At 39.2% G+C, this 21,671-nt stretch overlaps 1 protein-coding gene across 10 annotated transcripts; it reads left to right on the forward strand.

Moving 5' to 3' along the window:
• The first annotated feature begins 2,261 nt into the window (after positions 1-2,261).
• On the forward strand, positions 2,262-21,549 carry LOC143021927 (zinc transporter ZIP1-like). 10 transcript variants are annotated; one of them, XM_076179801.1, is made up of 8 exons: positions 2,262-2,302; positions 11,106-11,255; positions 11,775-12,005; positions 12,741-12,854; positions 16,256-16,406; positions 17,063-17,203; positions 17,883-18,041; positions 19,466-21,549. In XM_076179801.1, exons 1-8 carry the CDS (start codon positions 2,277-2,279, stop codon positions 19,616-19,618), a joined length of 1,125 nt encoding a protein of 374 aa, XP_076035916.1. In that variant the 5' UTR covers positions 2,262-2,276; the 3' UTR covers positions 19,619-21,549. The 10 variants fall into 10 exon arrangements, with proteins under 10 accessions (XP_076035916.1, XP_076035934.1, XP_076035958.1 ...); XM_076179819.1 differs by lacking the exon at positions 2,262-2,302 and adding an exon at positions 3,304-3,560; XM_076179843.1 differs by lacking the exon at positions 2,262-2,302 and adding an exon at positions 8,100-8,250.
• The last annotated feature ends 122 nt before the right edge of the window (positions 21,550-21,671 follow it).

The raw sequence follows: 21,671 nt of genomic DNA on the forward strand, positions 1-21,671 counted from the left end.
CTCGATGTCTATGATACCTTCGGAGTATCATGATGTATCACTGGAATGACTTAATATCAAGCCAGACTGTACTATGAGATTCAGTCCAGGTCAGTTACCCTCAGCATAATTCGTGAACGTGAACTCCGGCAATATGGGCATGTGGCACGTTTCCTACTGACAAAGTTGTCAGTTTGCCGGGGAAAGTTGAACGACCCTGTCGAAGGTTGTTTGGAGTGGCAAGGGTGGCTGCATGGGAGCTTGCTGCTCGGAGAGACCCACGTGGGGATTGGCGCCGTTCCCAGACGCATGCCACCCATTTTTTTATGAGTCTACAAAAAAAAAAAAAATAGTGAGGAGGACGGTTCTTTGTCAATAAAAAGTTTTGCTTGTTAGAACTTTATAAGTACCTGATGAAGCTCTAACAATCGAATCGTCTTGCTAATACAGGTTCCGTCCTCCTCACATGGCATTTCTTTTGATAGAGAGTTAAATTTGCAATACACACAGTCTGGCATTATTACTATGGATCTACGTCAGAGGAATATTTGTCCGAGGATGGATGGGGATTCTGCCAGTAATTGCCACTTGCCCTGGCTGCTTCAACACGCCGGGTAAAGGTGACGTTGCGAATTCCGCACGTCCGGAATTAGATGAAAATTAATACATAATGAGAGTGCATCGCCGATTTTTTTTTTATATTTTTATTATTATTATTATTTTTACGTTGGCGGCACAAATCGTCGTCGTCGTCGTTGATGATGCGGAACTTTTCTTATCCAACTGTCATTTAGTAAAAATTGTTGTTTATATTCAGCTGAGCACCAATGGTTGTTATCATGTCAGAATCCATAGTGAATATAGAAATTTACCATGGATATGTTTCAAATATCATTTGATAAGTAAAAAAAACTGTAGAATAAAATTAGTTCTAGAATATTCGCGTTAACCTTCAACTGAGACACGTAGACATGAAATGAATATGACCATAACAAGAAGTAGAACTTCATCAAAGGAAAGGTAGTTGTTTTTCAGGTATGGTGAATGGTTTGCATTGTGATACTATGTCGAGTGTAGTAACTGAATTATTATTTTTCGTGGAAATGGCAATGTATGACTTGAAATTGAAACATTGTTTTTCATTAACTATCGTTATCAGAACAAAGCAGAATATATCAGATACAGATTTTAAAATTAAATTTCATGAGCTCTGTGATAAGCTTAGCGTTCCATTATTAGTTTCATCAACTTTGTTTTCCACCAGATGGCACGGTGGTAATGTTGACAATTTGTTTGGTTTCTTTATGCTACCGTAAGCCCAGCTGGTCAGTGTTTTGCTTGTACCCGTTTTGAAATATGAGTAAGTGTGATCAGTTCCTGCGCCAGATGCACGATGCTCGCAAATCCAAACGGCCCCATCACTGAAACTGCGCAACAACTGTTTTTGCATATTATTATTATTACTATTATTATTGTTACCATTATTATTATTATTATTATTATTATTATTATTATTATTATTATTATTATTATTATTATTATTATTATTATTATTATTATTTATTGTTATTATTAATTATTTATTATTATTATTAATTATTATTATTATTATTATAATTATTATTATTATTATTATTATTATTATTATTATTATTATTATTATTATTATTAGTGATGTTGCTATTTATTATTTTATTATTAATATTATTATTATCAATTCAATTTATTATTATTATTATTATTATTATTATTATTATTATTATTATTATTATTATTATTATTATTATTATTATTATTATTATTATTAGTGATGTTGCTATTTATTATTTTATTATTAATATTATTATTATCAATTCAATTTATTATTATTATTATTATTATTATTATTATTATTATCATTATTATTATTAGCGTTGTTGTTGTTATTGATTATTATTTTATTATTAATATTATTATTAATTTAATTTATTGTTATTATTGTTATTATTATTATTATTATTATTATTATTGTTACTATTATTATTATTAATTATTATTACTTCTTTTATTATTAGTATCACTGAAGTTGTTGGGACAACACTGATGGACCTACGTAGGGTGACAATACTGTTATTGAGTCAATGTATTGTGTCAGTATCTAAAATGAATCGTGAGGGGAAAGCCAGAACAAACAGTTTATGGGTTAATCAAGATACTGCGCAAAAAGAGGAGACCCAACGGACCCTGGGGGCAGGTGAATGTCAACAAAGTCTAGTCCTGACGATTCCATTCAGACCAAATAAGGACTTGAGGTGACTATGCCCCGTCGCCGCCACGACCCACGGTACTTGGTTGTCCTACTTGTCTTTCTACGTACTAACGATGGTGTCCCGTACCTCTGTAATCTGTATCTGAGGTCAGTAAACTGTAATGGCGTTATCATACTGGGCTATATTTCCTCCGACTGTTGGAAGAGATTTGCAGCCCGTAGCTTTCGGAAAGGAATCTGACATGCTGGAGGGGGGAAAATCCTCCAGTGCATCGAATGGTATTCTATGTGAATTGTTGAGAAAACGAAATAGTTTCCTTTAGTGATTTTACGGCGGAAAAAATTCTGGTGGGCGATACCGCCAACTGATCGGAAGTTGAGGGAAAAATAGCCCAATGTGATAATTCGTAGAGCGACCCATCCCTCGACATGTTCTAAATAATAATGATAATAATAATAATAATAACAACAGCAATAATAATAATAATGATAATAATAATAATAATAATAATAATAATAATAATAATAATAATAATAATAACAATGATGATGATGATGATAATAATAATTATAAATAGATAAATATAAGACTAGGGGATACTGCAATAGATCACAAGGCCATCTCTAGGCAGTTCCATCTCCATTACCAGTTATCATCTCAATCCATGAAGTTCGGGGAAGCATTAACCTAAGCTTTTTCAGAACCAAACTTAGATACAATTTAATGACCTATGCGTCTCGATATTTATATTTATTTATTTGTTTATTTATCTATTTATTTATTTATTTATTTATGACACCACGACCCTAACGACAATTTTGTTAGGATCGGGATATTGAGCCTCAAGTTCTATTTCTGGTCTGACGGACAATGGGTGTCCCTGACGAGTGCAGAATTCTTGTAGGTCATCGCGCTGAAAGTGATAAGCTGATTCATGGTGTTCCCCATCATCATTATGCAATTCTTTATCAACAGAACAAAGACAAAGAAAACCGCTCTTTTTCTATTTGGTCAATCACATTGATAACTTTCCACCTTTCCCTTTCAACTGTGACGTTTGTGGGCGACCCGCCTGTGCCAGCAGGATCAATGACACTGGTGGCCAGGCTGGTGCAACAGAAAGTGACAATAACCGTTAAAACCGTTTGGCGGGAGGCGTTTGAATTCAACTGCTCCACAAGAGGAAGGACAGTCCCATTTCAAACGTCAGTGGAAGTGTTTCCGGTGATCATTACAAAGGAAGCTGAGATTCGGGTTGCCTACAACATTCAATTTTGACTTATTCTGCCCTACAAACTGCGGAAACTTTGAAGCAATCGAACCAAATATAGGGTAAGTCAAACCCTTAAAAGAGAAAAATATCTCAACCATATTCCGACCGAACTGAGGAAAACCTTTCCCATTGTGTCATTTGAAACTTCCGTCACGTTAAATTGAAAACGAAGTTCTACAAACGCAGATAGGTATATAATTTTGTGGCCTTCTTGTTGCAATGGGCTGTAGTTTACCAGCGCTTCTACTCTTTTTATGACTTGTGCGGAGCCACAGTATTTCTGCAGACGCTAGTTAAAGATGTTTAGCGATTTCTTTCCCTGATCAATTACTAGGACTGCTTTATGAATGGGAATGATAGGTGATAATATAGATATGGAACTGCCTAGTGCAGGCCTTATGGTCTCTTGCAGTCTCCTTCATTCTTATGTTCTATGTTACGAGTTTCCGGTGAGCCTGTATACTGAAAAAAGGGATAATTTCACTCAGTCTCATTCGGTGGAGTGATTTTTTCACTTACTCATATGTTTTTTTTTTCATTCCTGCTGATTAGTTTATTTGTTTCTATTTCTACTTATTAATTTGTTTTTTGTTATCTATTCATAGTTATCTATTTGTTTTTATTTCTGTTAGGGAAGTTTTCCGCACAGTATCTCATGACTCCTTGACCCACGAGGTCCCAAGGGAATCGCCCGCATCACTCGGCCATGTGGGTCACACAAGCGGTTTTTGAGGAAACGCACGTGCAGTGTTATTTCCATACATTCCATCCTGGTTAAGTCAGCTGCCCAAGAACGGAGCCTGTCTCTCCCACAATGACCAAGAATACCTACACTTTGGCCGGCTGCGTCGGAACGGACAAAGGTTCTTTGAAGAACGCACATGCAGAACCAGCCATACATTCCATCTTGGTTAGATCAACGGCCTGAGAAAGTATTGCGTCTTGTTTCCCAGTCATCGACACCTTGCTCTTGCGTCAATTAAGAGCACGGGTCATGACCTGACTTGGGTATATAAGCTGGACGGAATCGCCGAAGATGCAGATCGCCTCGAAGCATCACACTACGAGCCTAGCTCGCTTTCTCCGTCAGTCTCTTCCGTCCTCCCTCGCTGGTAGACCGCCTTGGGATACGACTTGAAACGCACAGTCGTCACCCCACCGTTTCTCGCACTTAGAGCGAGCCATATTACTCTTGGCGCCCAACCTCAATTCTGAAACAAATCCCATTTTCACTATCCGTATTTGCCTTCCAGCTCAAATCATGGCAATTTATTTATTTTTTATTTTTCTCCGAATAAGCGTGAGGCTTAACAGCTCAGAAATTCTTCTCGACTGTTTAAAATTTTCTGCCATTGGCCCTTGGTCTCTTATTCACTTGAACACGATTATTGTGTGCATGTGTGATTCGCCATGGCCTTGGATCACGTGCTGAACTCGTGATCAGCAGCTATTACCCTCCTGGTTGAGACCTCTGATCTCATATATGGCCCGATCTATGAGTAATGTTGTGACCTTACACACATACTACTCCTTGCCTACCAGCGTTAGAGTGCCGGCTCGCAGTGCAACGATACTGGGCTGGACTCGAACTCAGGTCACTGAATTAACGGTCGAGCTCGGTAACACCACACCGTGAAGCCGGTGTGTGATTCACCATGGTCTTGGATCACGTGTTGGACTCGTGATCGACAGTTATTTCCCTACCAGAAGTGGACTCACAGCTCATATATGACCGATCTATGGGTAATGCTCTGACCTTACACGTATACACACACCCAACTCCCCGCCCACGACAATTGGAGTAACGACTCGCAGCGCAGTGATACTAATATTATTTCAGCCCGGGACGTGATTCCAACCCAGACCACCGTGGTGGCGGGCGGGAACTCTACCACTGCGTTATCGAGTCGTGTGTGTGTGTGTGCATCCGCACTATAGCTCAAATATTCCACTGCAAATGAAAACATAAAATTGCGAATATACAATATTCTAGTTGCATAAGTTCAATCTAGACCCATTTATAATTTCGTTCACAAATCTAGAAAGAACTTGTCCAATTTTTTCTGACAATCGCTAAAATACCGACTATAAATAACCTTCGATTTCTACCATCCCTCGGCCTGGGCAGCGGCCTGGACCTGGGCCTGTGCCTTTGCCCGGGTCTCGGACTGGGCCCTGGCCTAATCGTGGGCCTCGTCCTGGGTCTCTACCCGGGCCCGGGCCCAGACCCAGACCGAGGCCCAGGCAGAGACCCAGGCCAGGGCCCAGGGCCCAGACCGGGGCCATGGCAAGGGGCCCAGGCCCATCCACAGACCAAGGCCCGGGCCCAGGACGAGGCTGAGGCCCAGGCCAATGCCCACATTAAGGCCGAGGACGAGGTGAGGCCAGGCTTACGTCCAGGCCGAGGCCCATGCCAAAGCCCAGGCCCAGGCCGAAGTCCAGGCCTAGGCCCAAGCCCAGACCCTTTACCATCCCTCAGTTCTGTTCTTGCCTTCTCTCCTCGATCGCCTACACGAATCACCTTTTCTGTCTGCTTTCGTCCCCAAAGATAGAAACGCTGGCTGTTGCCTATGAAATGCACATTGTCATCGTCATATATTTCTATTCTATTTTGTTCTATGTATTCATATATTTATTTTATTTATAATTTTTTTAAGTGGGAGTCTCAATTTAAGAGAAAATCGAATGTGTATGACACCGGCATGGCGTCAAAAAGCCTATTCTTATTCAATTATTTACATATTCATATTTTATCTATTTATTCATTTACTTATTAATTTATTTACTTATTGATTAATATGTGTGTGAGATATCATACTTCGCTAATGGTGCAAAATATGATCATCGGGATAAGAACTGCAGAAGATGGCATGACCCTACAACAAAATTTGAATGTATTGAAGAAATGGAACCAGAAATGTTCTCTCCAATTTAATGAAGATAAATGTAATGTCAGCAAATTGGAAGAACCCAGGCTGTGGAAATACAAGAGGAAAACAAATCTTGAAGTCATAATTACTTGTGATTTTAAGCCCTTGAGACAATTTGCTAAGGCTGCAGTAAAGACTTATTAAACGCTGGGGCTTAGAAAAAAAAAAAAAAAAGTCTTGATGTGAATATAATGATATCTCTACATAAGGCAATCATGAGGCCGCGCCTTGAGTATTGTTTACAAGGATGGTCTCCTGTCGGCATGCTCCGCCTTTGTAATCCTTTAATCCATACATGATAGATGACATAAAGATGCTGGAATGGGTACAAAGAATAGCTACTAAACTAGTCCCGGAAAAAAGTTCATATGAGGAGAGATTAGCTAGACTAAGACTCACCACACTTGAAGAACGAAGGACCTGAGGAGATATGATAAAAACTTTCAAAATCTTGAAAGGTTGAGGGTGAAGAATATTTATAGATGATTGCCAGAGACTGCCACGGAGAAACAAGAGGTTATAGAAACCGCGCCACCGAACAGTAAAGAGGAATATATTTTTTTTAATTCAAGGGTAGTGACTAAGGGGAATAGACTAGCTGAAAATGTGACTACTAGCACAAGCGTAAATATATTGAAAAGCAGATATGACCAGTTAGGCGGTCGGGAAAAGGTACCCCTTATCTAAGCTCTCTCGCTTCTTTTACTTTCATTAAAGTATGCATTCACTAAGGTGCATGTAACAATTTGATTACAGCGTTTGAAATCTGATTTCATCGCTTGAATGAATCTTTTTTATTATTATCGTATATTGTAAAATTAACTTCATCCTACTTTAAACATTTGAATTTGATATATTTATGCCATCCTATACATGGTATTTGATACAAACGATACCATGTAGTACTTCTCAATTTGTTTTGGAGCGTTTGTGAAAAAAGAAACATTACAGGCAGGTAATAGAAATAAATTAAAGCATCGAGATATTGGGACGGAATCCCATGACCATAGACAGTTCCGTATATTACATACATACATACAGACATATACAGTTGGCTATTTCCCCCAATTTACAATTAGGTAAATACATCTTCACGCACATGGACGTGATCTTTCACTTACTTAGTTTCGTTTAGTAGTATCCCATTTGTTAATTATGTAAAAGAGACAGGGCTTCAACGTGACAATGTGGATCTTCCGGCTCCCTTCTTGCTGTCTTGAAGACTGTTGGAGTTGAGCTTGAGTACTCAGGTGTTGGTGGCTGGTCGGGTATTTTCTTGAATGCGTCCGTAGATTTCCTTCCACCTCATATTACGAAGGGTTGTATGTTCTGGGATGTTTGTGTGGCAGTAATAAGTCTTGGTAAACCATTCCCTTGTCATCGTGGTGATAGGATCTAGTCCCTTATAAATAAAAAAAGAATGGTTGTTGATATTGTCCCGTGCCTCTGGAGAAACTAAGTCTGCAAATGCAGCTATTTCAGTCTCTCCCAAATATAAGACACAAAGGTGTCGAGAAATCAATACCTGCCGTTATTCTGAACTTCGAAATTAAAGAGAGTAGGTAGTAATGCTCTTTTTTAATTCTATACAACCACTGAGAGGAATATATTGCAAACGTGTTGCATTACTTTCACTGTATTTGTGATCGTTCTTGATCGTTCACGAAGTACCTGTAGTACTTGTAAGAACAAGGTCATTGTAGTGTAAACAAAAGTATGTTTGTAGACATTATAGAGCGTAATCTAGATTATGTAAACATCATCGAAAAAAGTTTTTCACATTGTATCAAATGTAGACTTCCTTTAAGCTGAAAAGAAAGTGAGTTACAAGTTTGTTATGGTACTTGTAAGGATATGTCATCGGTCTGAATTGTCGTATTATTATATAATCATAATGCAGTCAAAAAGTTATTAAATACTATTGAATTATTCTCATAGGCGAAAATTGAAATGACTGGTGTTTGGATTTTGAATTGGTGAGTACGAATGTGGTAGATGAATAATATGGAAAGAAAACCATAAATAATTGTAGTTGAGTGATAGTGAGTCATGCCCGTTGCTCATGATGGGCATAGCTCTCAATGTTGTTGTTTTTCTAATCGAGTGATCCATAAATACCCCTCTCAGAGTTTTCCGAATTAGTGTTAGTGTAAGCTCCTAAAAGAACTCTGTTGTTGTTACAGAGGTTTAGTGCCCAACATTTTGTTGTAAATTTCCTTGAATGATAAGGAGGTCAATATTGAATGTAGCAGAAGAGTAGTGTTAAGTGTGAACACAGTCACAGGCAGTGTCAGATGAATTTTGTTTAGTTGAAGAACTGACCCTGGTATGGATGAGGTCATGAGGTTGTAATCTAATCAATTTTGGGGGGGTATTTTTTTTAGAAGTGCACACCTAGGTGGTATAGCAGTGGAAAATTAAATATTTTGCAAATTATAATACATCAATGTAACATACATTTTTCTTGGCAGAAATCAATGACAGAAAAAGATGCTAAAAGCAACACAGTAATGTCTAATGAGTGAAGCCATGGCGACTGCTTGAAACACCATCTTTGTTTTGATGGAGGTGGAGGTTAAAGATAACAGCCCTGATGACCTCTAGAATTATAAGTGCCACATTACTAAATGCAGGTTAGGTTAGGTAGGTTTGGTTAGAAATAGACGACTTTATCATACTTTAATTTCTTAGACTTCTGCCTCTATCAAAACAAAGATGGCATCTCAAGCAGTTGTAGGTGCTCCATTCATTAGTGTATTGCTTATAGCAGTTTTTTGTTATTGATTTCTGCCAAGAAAAATTTATATTATTATGCTGTATTTTAATTTTCAAAATGAATATTTAATTTTCTATTGCTATATTGTGTAGGTGTATCATTTTGGGTTCTATTCTAGTATTATGCCAACACATTTCTCACTTTCCTTTTTTTGTTTTTAAAAGAATGGTCACGTTAGGTTAAGAGCTATTGGACTGTAAGTTTATGATAAATATTTGTGTGTGATTCTGGAATTTTACCATTCAGCCTAGTATTCACCAACTCTTCATCTGATACTTTCCAATGTAATAACCATTCAGTTTTATATTGGAGTAAGTTAAAATTGCAGAAGTTTGCATAGTATATTTACAAATTACAGTACCCATCTAAACCTAATGACCTGTTATAACGTAACCTAACCAAGTGTAATATGACTGAATTAGATTGTGAGGTAGTGTATGTTTGTAGTGATGCTAGTAAGATAAGGGTGAATTGACCTTTTATAGATACAGATTATTCATAGTTTTTAGTGATTTGTATAATTTTGTGAACATTTTTTATGATCCCACTTGTCCTATGTATCTATTTTCCATGGATGATCAATGATTTGTGTTTGTATTAATCATGATAACATGAACTAGTAAGTTTTAAGATAATTGGTCAATTACTATATTTTGGCTTTTTGTAGAAGAAATAGATAGTGGAGGATACCTAGTCCCATCATACCATTCCATTTAGTCGCCTGTTATGACACACATGAGTACATGGTATCAGAATTTTTTCACCTGTCCACCACAAACGGATCAGGAAAGGGAAGAATCATAGAAGTGGTAAAGGATTGATTTAAGGTAACAGAATAAATGAAGGACAACAGTAGCAGAAACGTATCATCATTACTTTATGAGTAGAAGTTTAAGCTCTAACATAGACAAATGATGTGTGGCTCTAGTCCATAGGGGCTCTCAAAAATTGTCCCTAAGTATTGGTTGCATGTTAACATGCAGTCATTACTCTGATATGAGTATTGATTCCGTTTTATATTAGCACCACAAAGAGGTAGGACTAAAGGGACAAAAATTGGGTAATCATGTAGTAAGCGCTGAAACTATCAGTTGTTTTAAGAAACGATTAGACAACTTTATGGATGGGGATGGCAGGTGGTGATGGATACGGAGCTGCCTAGTAGGCCTTATGGTCTCTTGCAGTCTCCTTCATTCTTATGTTCTTATATGTAAGGACAAAGGGTGGATGGAGGTTCAGTGGAGTTGTAGCAACCAAAGTGGAGAAAGAGAAAATGCAGCACAGTGGGATGGGAAGGGTAGCAACAAAGATGATCCCAAACTTAAATGATAAGGCATCTGAGGAAAGACTGAAAAAAATGGAACTTCCCACATTGGAAGAGTGAAGAGAGAGGTCACATGATAATGATAGATTAGAGAAAGATATAGAAAAAATGGATAGAGGACCTGCTGGTATGAGATGAAAGATAAACAAAGAGTAGTTTGTAAAAAGAAAAGCAACTGTTTGAAATAGATATGAATAAGCATAGCTTTCCACACAGGTGTATAGATGAAAATATAATTCAGGCCAACAATGTTAATGAATTTAAGGCAGAGTTTGAGTCACACTTGCACTACTGCATTTAGATCTACATCCAGCACTGAAACAGTGCCAACACAGAATAGTTCTGGCCACATAAACAAACTGCTCCAGATGCAATCATCTCAAAGAAGATTCAGAACACTTCATATTACACTGTCCCATCCAAGCCCAACCCAGACAACAACACAATACTTCTTACCTGAGTGAATTAATGGCCAATCTGGGGGCTGTTGCTAGTTACAGGTAGCTTTGAGTCTTTTGCAAGAGAGACCTGGGGTAACAGACAGATTTATATATCGATTTAATCTATTTTACAGATATCAGGTAGCCATCAAGATGTTGGACATAATAACCATAAAAGGAGTTGTGTTGGTGGTGATGTTTGTCATCACTTTCATATGCTCCATGTTTCCCTTGTGTTTTGTGAGACACATTCGACATACACATGAGACATCCAGAAGATTAAAGTGAGTTCATATGTGGTGTCACGTGATGCACTGTTCTTGTTATTATTTATATTTAGATACATTGAAATGAAGATATGGACTGTAAAAGCATCCCTTGGAAAATTATGCAAGCAGTATATCTTTTCTTATGTGTTTGTGTCATGATCAAGATGTAAAGGATGAATTTTTACCAAGTATGCTCCTCAGGTCTGACTTTAGGAGGGGATTACAAACTTACTGTCATTCTAACTCAAAACTTATGTGATAATACTTTTGTAATTTTGTTGATATAATGATTTCACCAAGTGCTCCTAGAGGGTAGAAGTATAGCTACTTAGAATCATGTAACCACAGGATAACAGAAATGGCAAACTTTAGGTGATAGTTTTTTTTTTCTCTAATAGTAGTTGTCAATAGAATTGACCATGTGATATATCTCTCTCTCCTTTCTGATCTACATTTTTTCATTGTTTATTGTAATGAATGACACAATTTTTTTTTTTTAAAAGATTATTATAACATTTCTCCATTCTTTTACAGATACCAATCATGGCTCAGTTTAATGTCATGTTTTGCGGGTGGAGTCTTTATGGGGACATGCATTATGGACCTCTTCCCTGATGTCCAAGAACAGATTGACATTCTAATAGATGAATATATGGTCCAAAACTCATTCCCAGTAGCCGAGTTTGTTGTCCTCTTTGGGTTCCTTCTAGTTCTGACAGTTGAACAGCTTGTTTTAGACTACAAAGAAACCTCTCTGCTGAACAGGTATTTTTTAACTTGTAGATGATGGATATTGTCTTTATATATATTTCTGGCTCCTCATAGGCAATTTTGATTAAGTATTCTTCCTTATTGGATTCTAATCTCTACTCAAAGAAGAATGCTGATTACTTTTGAACACTGCCATCCTTAAGTCTCTTCTTTACTGCCTATATGATTCCATCTCATCAGCATGATAGTGTCTCCAAGGATGAAAGCACTGATTATGAGCAGAGTTGAGCATATTCTTTGGTGCATTCCGCTTTAGTTTGGCTGTAGTTTGTGCTCCCAAACTATTAAAGCTCAAGAGACAAGTTCATACTGAAATAAAAGTCTGGTAGGCCACATACTAAAGAAAAATTTTGTAGGCCACATACTATACTGGCACTTTATTGCTTTAATAGTTTGGGAGTGCTAACTGCAGCCAAACTAAAATGGAATGTACCAAGGAATGTGCCCTGCTCTGGTTATCAGTGACAGAATATAAATTTCAGGTTTTATTCAACCCTCATCACCTTTTATTTAGGGTTTAAAGGTATCTAATTAACCCTTGATTGATCATAGTGGTGATCTTTTTTTATATTTCTGTTGGCTACTAGGTAATTATTGAACCGGGGTGGTCTGTAGTAAACCTTACCTCTACCTCCATCCTTCAGTATATTCAAACAAATGTCTGAATTCTTTTGAAATTTAAAATTTATTTATTTGTTGCAGTGATATGTATTATGTTCATCATTGCAGTCCTGCTGAAAGTCAGTCCCTTTTCGACACTCCAGAGGACCGAAGACAAAATTTACAACGGGAACATAGCTTGAGTGGAATCACAGGCAGACCAGATTTAACAGCATCAATTAGGTAAGTTTTCTTTTAATATTATTTTTATTTCCTCTTCCAGCTGTATTGGGTTCTTCGTGTATAGGGTTGTATTTTCTGGAATTCTAAGTAGCTCTTGGGTAGCACATTTACTCCATATGCAAGGGAACTGAGGTTAAGTCTATTGGGCTTGAAGCCAAAATGGCTACAAATAGTAAGGGTTCATATGTAAGTAGTAGATATGTTTGCATCTTGTCTGGTTTATGTGATGCCTTGAACTGTCAATACACATGCACATTCAAAGCCATTCCAACACCTTCATACCACAAGCACATTGTACCCATATGTGAAAACTTGCATATCCACCCAGACATGTTGGGGCATAGAAAGTTAGGAATAATCATTGTTATTTTGCACTCTTCACACATATGCAGTAGCCTTAATTCCCCTTATAAAGGAGGTGGCCAAGTTATAGCATATTTTTTCCCCCAAAGACTTAATACTCCATACAGGGGTATTGAAAGCATGTTATGGCGTATTGATTGCACAGTACCATGCAGCCACCTCTTTAGGGACTGTTTTGGAGCACCCCTATAGACTAGACCCACAAATCATTTTGTTGATGTGAGAGTAAACTCTGTTTCTAGAGGAATGATGCTACTCTTGTACTGCAGTTATCCCTCCATTATGATGTTTTCTCTTAAGACTCTCCTTCTCACAAACATATTGCTTATCTCTTTCATTTAAGATCACACACTCCCCCCTATCGGGAGGCTAGGATGGTGCCCCTCACAGAGGGCTTTGTAGCATGGAATTTAATGAACCATGCCCTTGGCTCAACTTTGCTGGTGGCAGGATTCGAACCGCCCTCACCTCGACCTTCGCCGCAAGTAATGACGCCCTAACCCGCTCAGCCATGCACATTTAGTGACCCAAATCTTATGGTTCTGGTTAGAAATCACCCTCTAGACCCTCTTATGCCTTGACTTCTTGTAGGATAATCTCACAGAGCAGGATACCTAATCCCATCATTCCATCCTTCTTAGCTACCTTTTATGACCCGCATGGGAAATGTGGTGACAGAATTCTTTCCTCCCCTTATCACTGGGGACAGAGGTGAAAAAAATATACTCAAAGAAGTGGGAATGGATGCAAAGAGAAGATTATATGAAGAAGTTTAAATGTGTTTAAGATGAAGTATCTAAGAAGGAGGAAAGGAGGAAAGCTCTTAGAAGCTGTCAAGAGCTTTTACAAGAGTAGTAGAGCATGTGTCAGGATTAGAAATGGAGAGAATGAGTGGTTTGAGGTAAAGGTGGGACTTTGTCAGGGATGTGTTATGTTGCCCTGGCTGTTCAACTTGTACATGGATGGGGTGGTGCAAGAGGTAAATGCAAGGGTGGTGGGTCAGGGATTGGAGATGGTTAAAGAAAATGGAAAATGTGGGAGGTGAGCCAGCTGTTGTTTGCAGATGACACTGCACTTGTAGCAGGATCAGAGGAGGGATTGAGGAAGTTGGTGACAGAGTTTAGGAGAGTGTGAAAGAATAAAGTTGAAGATAAATGTGGGTAAAAGTAAGGTGATGAGATGTACAAGGGGTGAAAGTGGCAGCAAACTGGAAGTGAGCATTAAGGGAGAACAACTGGAGGAAGTGGATAGTTTTAGATACTTGGATGCGAATGTGGTGGGAAAGGGAGGAGTGGAGGTGGAGGTAGAATGTAGATTGAGAAAAATGAGTAAATGCCTTGGTGGATTAAAAAGTGTAATGAGAAATAGACATTTGGGAATGGATGCTAAGAGGAGATTGTATGAAGGAGTGATTGTGCCAACAGCACTGTATGGGGCAGAAACATGGAACATAAGAGAGGAAGAGAGAAGGAGTTAGAATGTGTTTGAGATGTATGATGGGGGTCACTAGGCTGGATAGAGTGAGAAATGAGGAGGTGAGGAGGAGAATAGGGGTGGTAAGGGAGTTGGGAGATATGGTGGCTGAAAGAGGTATGGAAGGCAGATGTGGAGGGAGTGAACATGAGGGGGCGACCTAGGATGAGATGGATGGATGGGGTGAAAGGGGCTTTGGGGAAGAGGAGAATGTCTGTTGAGGAAGGATGGGAGAAGACAGAAGACAGGGGTGAATGGAAAATGGTAGTATATGGATGATGTGATGCATGATGTGTGAGAAAAGTTTGACACCGCCCCGAAGGGATTTCTCCCCGTCTTCTCCTATTCTGCATGAAGGGATGGAGAGGGGGGGTCGCCAATTTAATGAAGTGGCCTTGCTGTGGATGTGCTGTCTTGTGACACTGCTTCTGACCCAGGGTAGTGGACAAGATGCAGTGATGACCCATCATCCAGGAGGTGCCAAGATAAGAGGGAGGGTGGAGGGGAGTGGAGTGTATTAGGGATGGAATGGGTGGGGATGGTTTTTATGCCTTTGTTTTTTGGCTACCTCCCTTATAAGGGGGAAAAAGCCTTTGGTATATGTATGTATCTAAGAAGTATGGTAGGGATAACAATGTTGGATAAAGTGAGCAATGAGGTTAGGAGGAGAGCAGGGATGGACAGGGAGTTGGCAGATATGATTGATGAAAGAGTATTGTGATGTTTTGGATACATGGAAAGAATGAATGAATAAGAGGTGTGGAAGGCAGAGGTGGATGGAGTGAACTTGAAGGAATGACTGAGGATGAGATGGATGGATGGGGTGAAAGGGGCTTCAGCAAGGAAGGGAAAAAGCAGGGGACAGGGGTGAGTGGAGAATCGCTGTGTATGGATATTTTGACGCAGCCTGAAGGGATTTCTTTCTGTCTTCTCTATTTTCTGCATGTGGGAATGGAGAGGAGGGGTGTTGTTGTGTGAGTGAAGCAGCCCTGACGTGGATGTGCTGTGTTGCTGCATTGCTTCTGACCCAGGCTTTGGGCAGGAGAAAGGGATGACCCTGCATCCATGAGGAGATAAGAGAAAAAGAAGGATAGTTGATGAGAGTGGAATGGATAAACTTAAGTGGGAGAAAAATACATAAAGGTGGGGGGGGTCCTCAATACCCACATTCTGCCTCATGTAGTCACCTTGTACCATATGCATGGGAACTATTTACCTTCATTTATTTGTGGATCATTGTTCTTAGTTTTATGCCCTGATTAAGTGAAAAAAAAAAATCTTGAGTGGGTGATGGAGGGAGGGTCACCATGTGAAGAAGTGGTAAGGATAGGCAGCTTTGGCTGGGCTCTGCTGTGTCTTGCTGCATAACTTCTGACCCAGGCATTGGGGAACAGGAATGTCCCATCATCCACAAGGAGCTAAAATAAAATGGAAAACAAATGAATGTTAGGCAGGTGTGGGATTGCATACCTTTTAGAATATGTATACATGTATTATTTTCCATATGAGGGGGAGTTTCATGACTTTAGAGGCTGACTGAATTATGCATTGAATCATATTTCCAGGAGTGAGGCTGGGTCCATCAACAATGGAGATGAAGGTTATGGAACTATAGAAACACATGAACATACCCATGAACATGCCATCTTTGAGGAAGCAGCATCACATTCTTCCCTGAGATCAGTCCTTCTCCTTTTTGCATTGTCTCTACATTCCGTAAGTGTCACTGTGCTAGATTACATAAGGAAGGATTCTCATTAGTTCAGGTGGAATGAGATTGTCTTGAGAACATAATATATAGTTAGACATCCAGTATCCCTGTGGATTTCTGACCATTATAGGCTGAATTGATTTTGAAATGCAGGTATATGTCATGAATTATGATCTTGCAAGTTAGCAGAATTCTTTGCCCCACAATATATATCTTCCCTAAGTGACTTTGGTCCCTCCTGGAGGCTATTGGTGGTTTCCTGAAGGCCGCAGGTCTTTTGCAAGAGACCAGGGGCAAACATTTGATTCATCATGGCTCATGTTTAAACCTGCAGTAGTATAACTTATGGGATAATTTGCTTTGTAAAATGCTAGACAAATTTATATTGCCAAAGGGTAGATAGACCTAGCCTGATCATGATCTGAAGCTTGCAAGACCTCATATAAGCTGAAAGTCTCATCAGTGGTCAGACTACGTAGGTGAATAGAATTGGCTGAGGTTAGGCACAGCAAAATCGATATTATGCTCAGCATTGAAGTGATAGACTTCATAGAAGGAAAGTCCTGGATTTCAATAAAAAAAGATACTATTTTTCTAGTTAGTCATGTATCAAATCTGAATAGGGAGCTGCAACAGTAGATCACTATGGTTCATCTTCCAGGTATTTGAAGGGCTTGCTGTCGGGCTGCAAGACACCATTGATAATGTTGTGGCCCTGTTTGCTGTGGTCATCCTCCACAAAGGCATTATTGCCATGTCCTTGGGGCTCAACATGGTACAGTCACGTCTTACTCTCTTCCAGGTAATTGCTAATGATTTGGTTACCGAGTCATTATGGGTTCAGTGAGCAATAATTTTATTTAATTTTAATATTTTTATTTATTTATCTATTTTATGTTATTGGTGTTATTGTTACTATTTTCTTTATATATTTTATTTTATTTATGAATTTTCATTATTTATTCATTTATTTTTTATGTCCAAGATGAGATTCTCTTTGCCATGTCCTTGGGGTTCAACATGGTACAGTCATGTCTTACCCTCTTCCAGGTGATTGCTAACGATTTGGTTACTGAGTTGTCATGAGTTCATTGAGCAATAATTTTATTTTATTTTATTTTATTTTTATTATTATTAGTATTACTATTTTCTTTCTTTATTTTATTCTATTTATTTTTATTTGTGTTTTATTTATTTACTAATTCTTTTACACCCAAGATGAGATACTCTTTGCCACACCATGCTATGCTTCAGTAGATTTTGGTTTGGTTAATCCAAGACAATTTTGTTCAGCTAAAGAACAGACCTCAGAGTGAAGAGTGTCTCACACGGTTTAAGCACGGAGTGAAAGGGTCATGACTGGTGAGAATGAAAGAAGCGAGGAAGCTCCTGTCCCACATCTAGCCACCTTGTTTTGTGGGAACAGCTAATTGGATGAGAAAAAAGTTTTTATTGTAAGTGTTCCTGTATATTGTTTGCAGATGATATCAGCCAACTTGTTCTTCTGTGTGACGTCACCTGTGGGAGTTGGAATAGGAATGGGAATCACAGAGATGCAGACCACCTTGACCACTGCCCTCATCTCAGGAACTCTGCAAGGAATAGCTTGTGGCACATTCCTCTATGTTACATTCTTTGAGGTATATATTATCATTATTATTTTACAGTATGCATCTTGGCACAAATAAACTGATTAAATCAAACATATACCAAGGGCCTATTCCCCCTTACAAGGGAGGTAGTCAGAGTCAGAAGGCATTATTCGACTCCCACCCATTCCACCCCCATTCACCCCTCCCTTCCTCTCATCTTGGTTCCTCCTGGATGACGGGTCATCTCTGTATCTCATCCCTCACCCTGGGTCTGAAGCAATGCAGCAAGACATAACACATCCACAGGAAGGCCACTTCATTTAATTAGTGGATGGGGAGAAATCCCTTCGGGCTGCATCAAAATATCATTCATACATAGATATACCAAGGGCTCTTTCCCCCTTACATGGGAGGTAGCCAGAATTTTACATACATACATATACCAAGGCTTTTTCCCCCTTACAAGGGAGGTAGCCAAAAAGAAAAAGGCATAAAACCATTCCCACCCATTCTATCCCTAAAAACACTCCACCCTCCATCTTATCTTAGCACCTCCTGGATGACGGGTCATCCCTGCACCTTGTCCACTGCCCTGGGTCAGAGGCAGTGTCACAAGAGACAGCACATCCATAGCAAGGCCACTTCATTAAATTGGCGACTCCCCTCTCCGTCCCCCCATGCAGAAAAAGATAAGACGGTTAGAAATCCCTTTGGGCTGTGTCAAATTTTTCTCACACATACTACCTCACCCTCCCATCCCCCCACCCATTCCACCTCATGTATCACAGCATCATCCATATACAACCATTCTCCATTCACCCTGTCTTCTGTCCTTCCTCAACAGACATTCCCCTCTTCCCCAAAGCCCCCTTCACCCCATCCATCCATCTCATCCTAGGGTACCCCCTCATGTTCACTTCTTCCACATCTGCCTTCCATACCTCTTTTACTAGTCTTTCTTCACTCATTCTTTCCATGTGTCCAAACCAGCCAGAATCAGAAAGGCAAGATTCCACTCCCATCCATTTCATTCCCACCCATTCACCACCCCTCCCTTCCTCTGACTCATCTTGGCTCCTCCTGGATGACAGGTCATCCCTGCATCTCATTCATCACCCTGGGTCAGAAGCAATGCAGCAAGACACATCACATCCACAGCAAGGCCAATTCATTCAATTGGCGACCCCCATTCTCTGCCCCCTCATGCATTAACATTGAAGATGGGGAGAAATCCCTTCAGGCTGTGTCAAAATATCATTCACACATAACCACTCCCTATCTCCATCCCCCTCCCATTCCCTTCCATGCATCACAGTGTCATCATACACAGCAATTCTCCTCTTGCCCCTATTTTCTGCCTCTCCCTTTCTTGCTCAACAGACAACCCCCTCCTGCTCAATGTCCCTTTTACCTGATCCATCCATCTCATCTCATTGATGAAATATTTAATTGATTCTTTATTGTCCAATCAGGTTTTACCACACGAGATGAACAATGGTTTGCAAAGAATACCAAAACTTATGTTCGTCGTACTTGGCTTCACAACAGTTTGTGGTGTACTCTTCCTGGATCCAGACACTCAGCGGCCACACTGCTACCAGCCTCCACAACCCGTGCCACCATAAACTTAAATCAGTCACGATTTGGGATGAACTTTTTACTAAGAGTGCCAATGACTGATGCATTCCTACTTCAGATAGATATGCTGGGAAGATTTGAGGATCTTTACATGGGGTTGTCTTTCACCTATCAAGAAAACCTCCCTGGATAGATTAAGGATTTTATGGACCTGGTCTCAGGTGCTGATAATTGTTTTTATGTTTTATACTTTTTGTTTTGTTTTTTCTTTTCTTGTCTCTTTCCTCTTCATTTCTAGCACAGTATTTACATTACATTGAGGTAGCTATCTATAGTGGACCTCAAATGAACATAGAACAAATGGATATGGTGGTTGTGTGTTAATTTAATTGGAAGAATTTATAGCCATACATAAAAGGACATCTCACCCTTTTTTGTGTTATAAGAAAACATGTCATATGGTTGTCTACAAGATGTTTGTATCAAATTGTGAACTTCCATCAAGTATGTTTACACCAAAGACTTAAGTTCTCATTCCAAGAAAAAATATACATGTATAAAAAGGGCACTTGGTTACTTGGTTCTGTGGTTATAAGAAAAGTCCATATTTTGGTTATGTTCACTGGCCATGCAGCAAAAATGTATATGTGATACGGAAAGCTCTTTATATTTCTTCAAAGGTGTGATGTATTGCTATTGCCCAGAAATAGCTCAGGTTGGTTAAGGAAGTCCACTGTGCAGCAGGATAGGAAATGTCTGAGAAATAAGGAAAGGTGAAAAAATTCTCAATGTTCTACAGTGTTTATACATGTGGCTTTAAGAATAGAACAGCTATAAAAATGGTTAGGTGATGTGTTGCATACAGTGCACGTTAAACTCCATTGTAGCACTTACTGCAATGCAATATACAAATTCTAACAATTATGGTGGAAGTTGGTCAGTCTGCCCATTATCCCTGATCACTCTTGCAGGATACCCACTACATTATGATGGAAACACCCCAAAACTTAGTTTAATGAATATCCATATTTAGTAACAATGATAATTGTTGCCTTGAGTCTCACTGTAGCTTCATGGTAGTTTGCAACAGACCTTGAGCACTTGAATATATCTGGCTGGAAACTAGTAATGGACTTGTTTATGTTGTATTGGTGTGGGATTATTTCTCAGTCAGTGGGTTATAGTAGTAGAGGAGCAGATGCTTGTTGTCAGTTCTCCTTTCACGAAAAGGTGTAGGAAAATGAAGTTGATAGAGCTCCGTAAGGCTGCGCCTGTAGATGGAGAAAATGTCAATGTATTTTGAAGATACGCAGGAGGGAGGTGATTCACTCAGACAGGCTCACCACTGGGTACCAGGTGTTGCTCTTACAAATCTAAAGAACATAGGAAAAAAAAACCACTTCTCTTGGTATATACAAATTCCTGAAGAAATAGTTGGCAGGCACTTTCCCTGTAGAATACTGTGTGCCTATCACCATGTCTTGTTAAAGCATGGGGGACTTTTTTCTAATATTCAGGTTTTAGGAATGTAGCAAAAGTGGAAAGAATTAGACTGAATATTTGTGACAAAATATGGAGATTGGAATGCAAAATAAGCTGAGGTTGTTTAGGCATAGGGAAAATATGAATGAATGAGGAAAGATTAGCAGTGTAGAAACCAATGAGTGGATGAAGTGAACATTTGAGGAGTGCCAAGAATGAGGTGGATGAATGAAAGTGAGGGGTTTGGATATGCATGGAATGTCTGTCAGGTTAGGGAAGAGAGTTTAAAAGATAGGAGTGAATAGAGTGGGATTGTGAATGGATGAGGAGTGAGTTATTGCTATATGGTGAAGAAGTGGGGGTGTACCAGCTCCAGCTGCTAAGCTGCATTGCATTTGACCAAGGTAGTGTGGTTGGGGACAGGGCAGGAGTAATGAAGTTTATTTGTTTATACTGTGGGTGCGTTTTGACTTTACCACCTACTTATAAGAGGGTTGGGCCTCTTGACATTTATTAAATGTAGATTTTAGTATTAAAAAAAATCTTGAAGGCAGTTTTATATGTTTATGTCCATGAGGATCCCCCCCCCCCCATCTTGGTTTATGCAAAAATACGCCC

Source organism: Oratosquilla oratoria, chromosome 3 (assembly GCF_046742065.1).
Source record: "Oratosquilla oratoria isolate Oo_2021 chromosome 3, ASM4674206v1, whole genome shotgun sequence".
NCBI lineage: Eukaryota > Metazoa > Arthropoda > Malacostraca > Stomatopoda > Squillidae > Oratosquilla > Oratosquilla oratoria.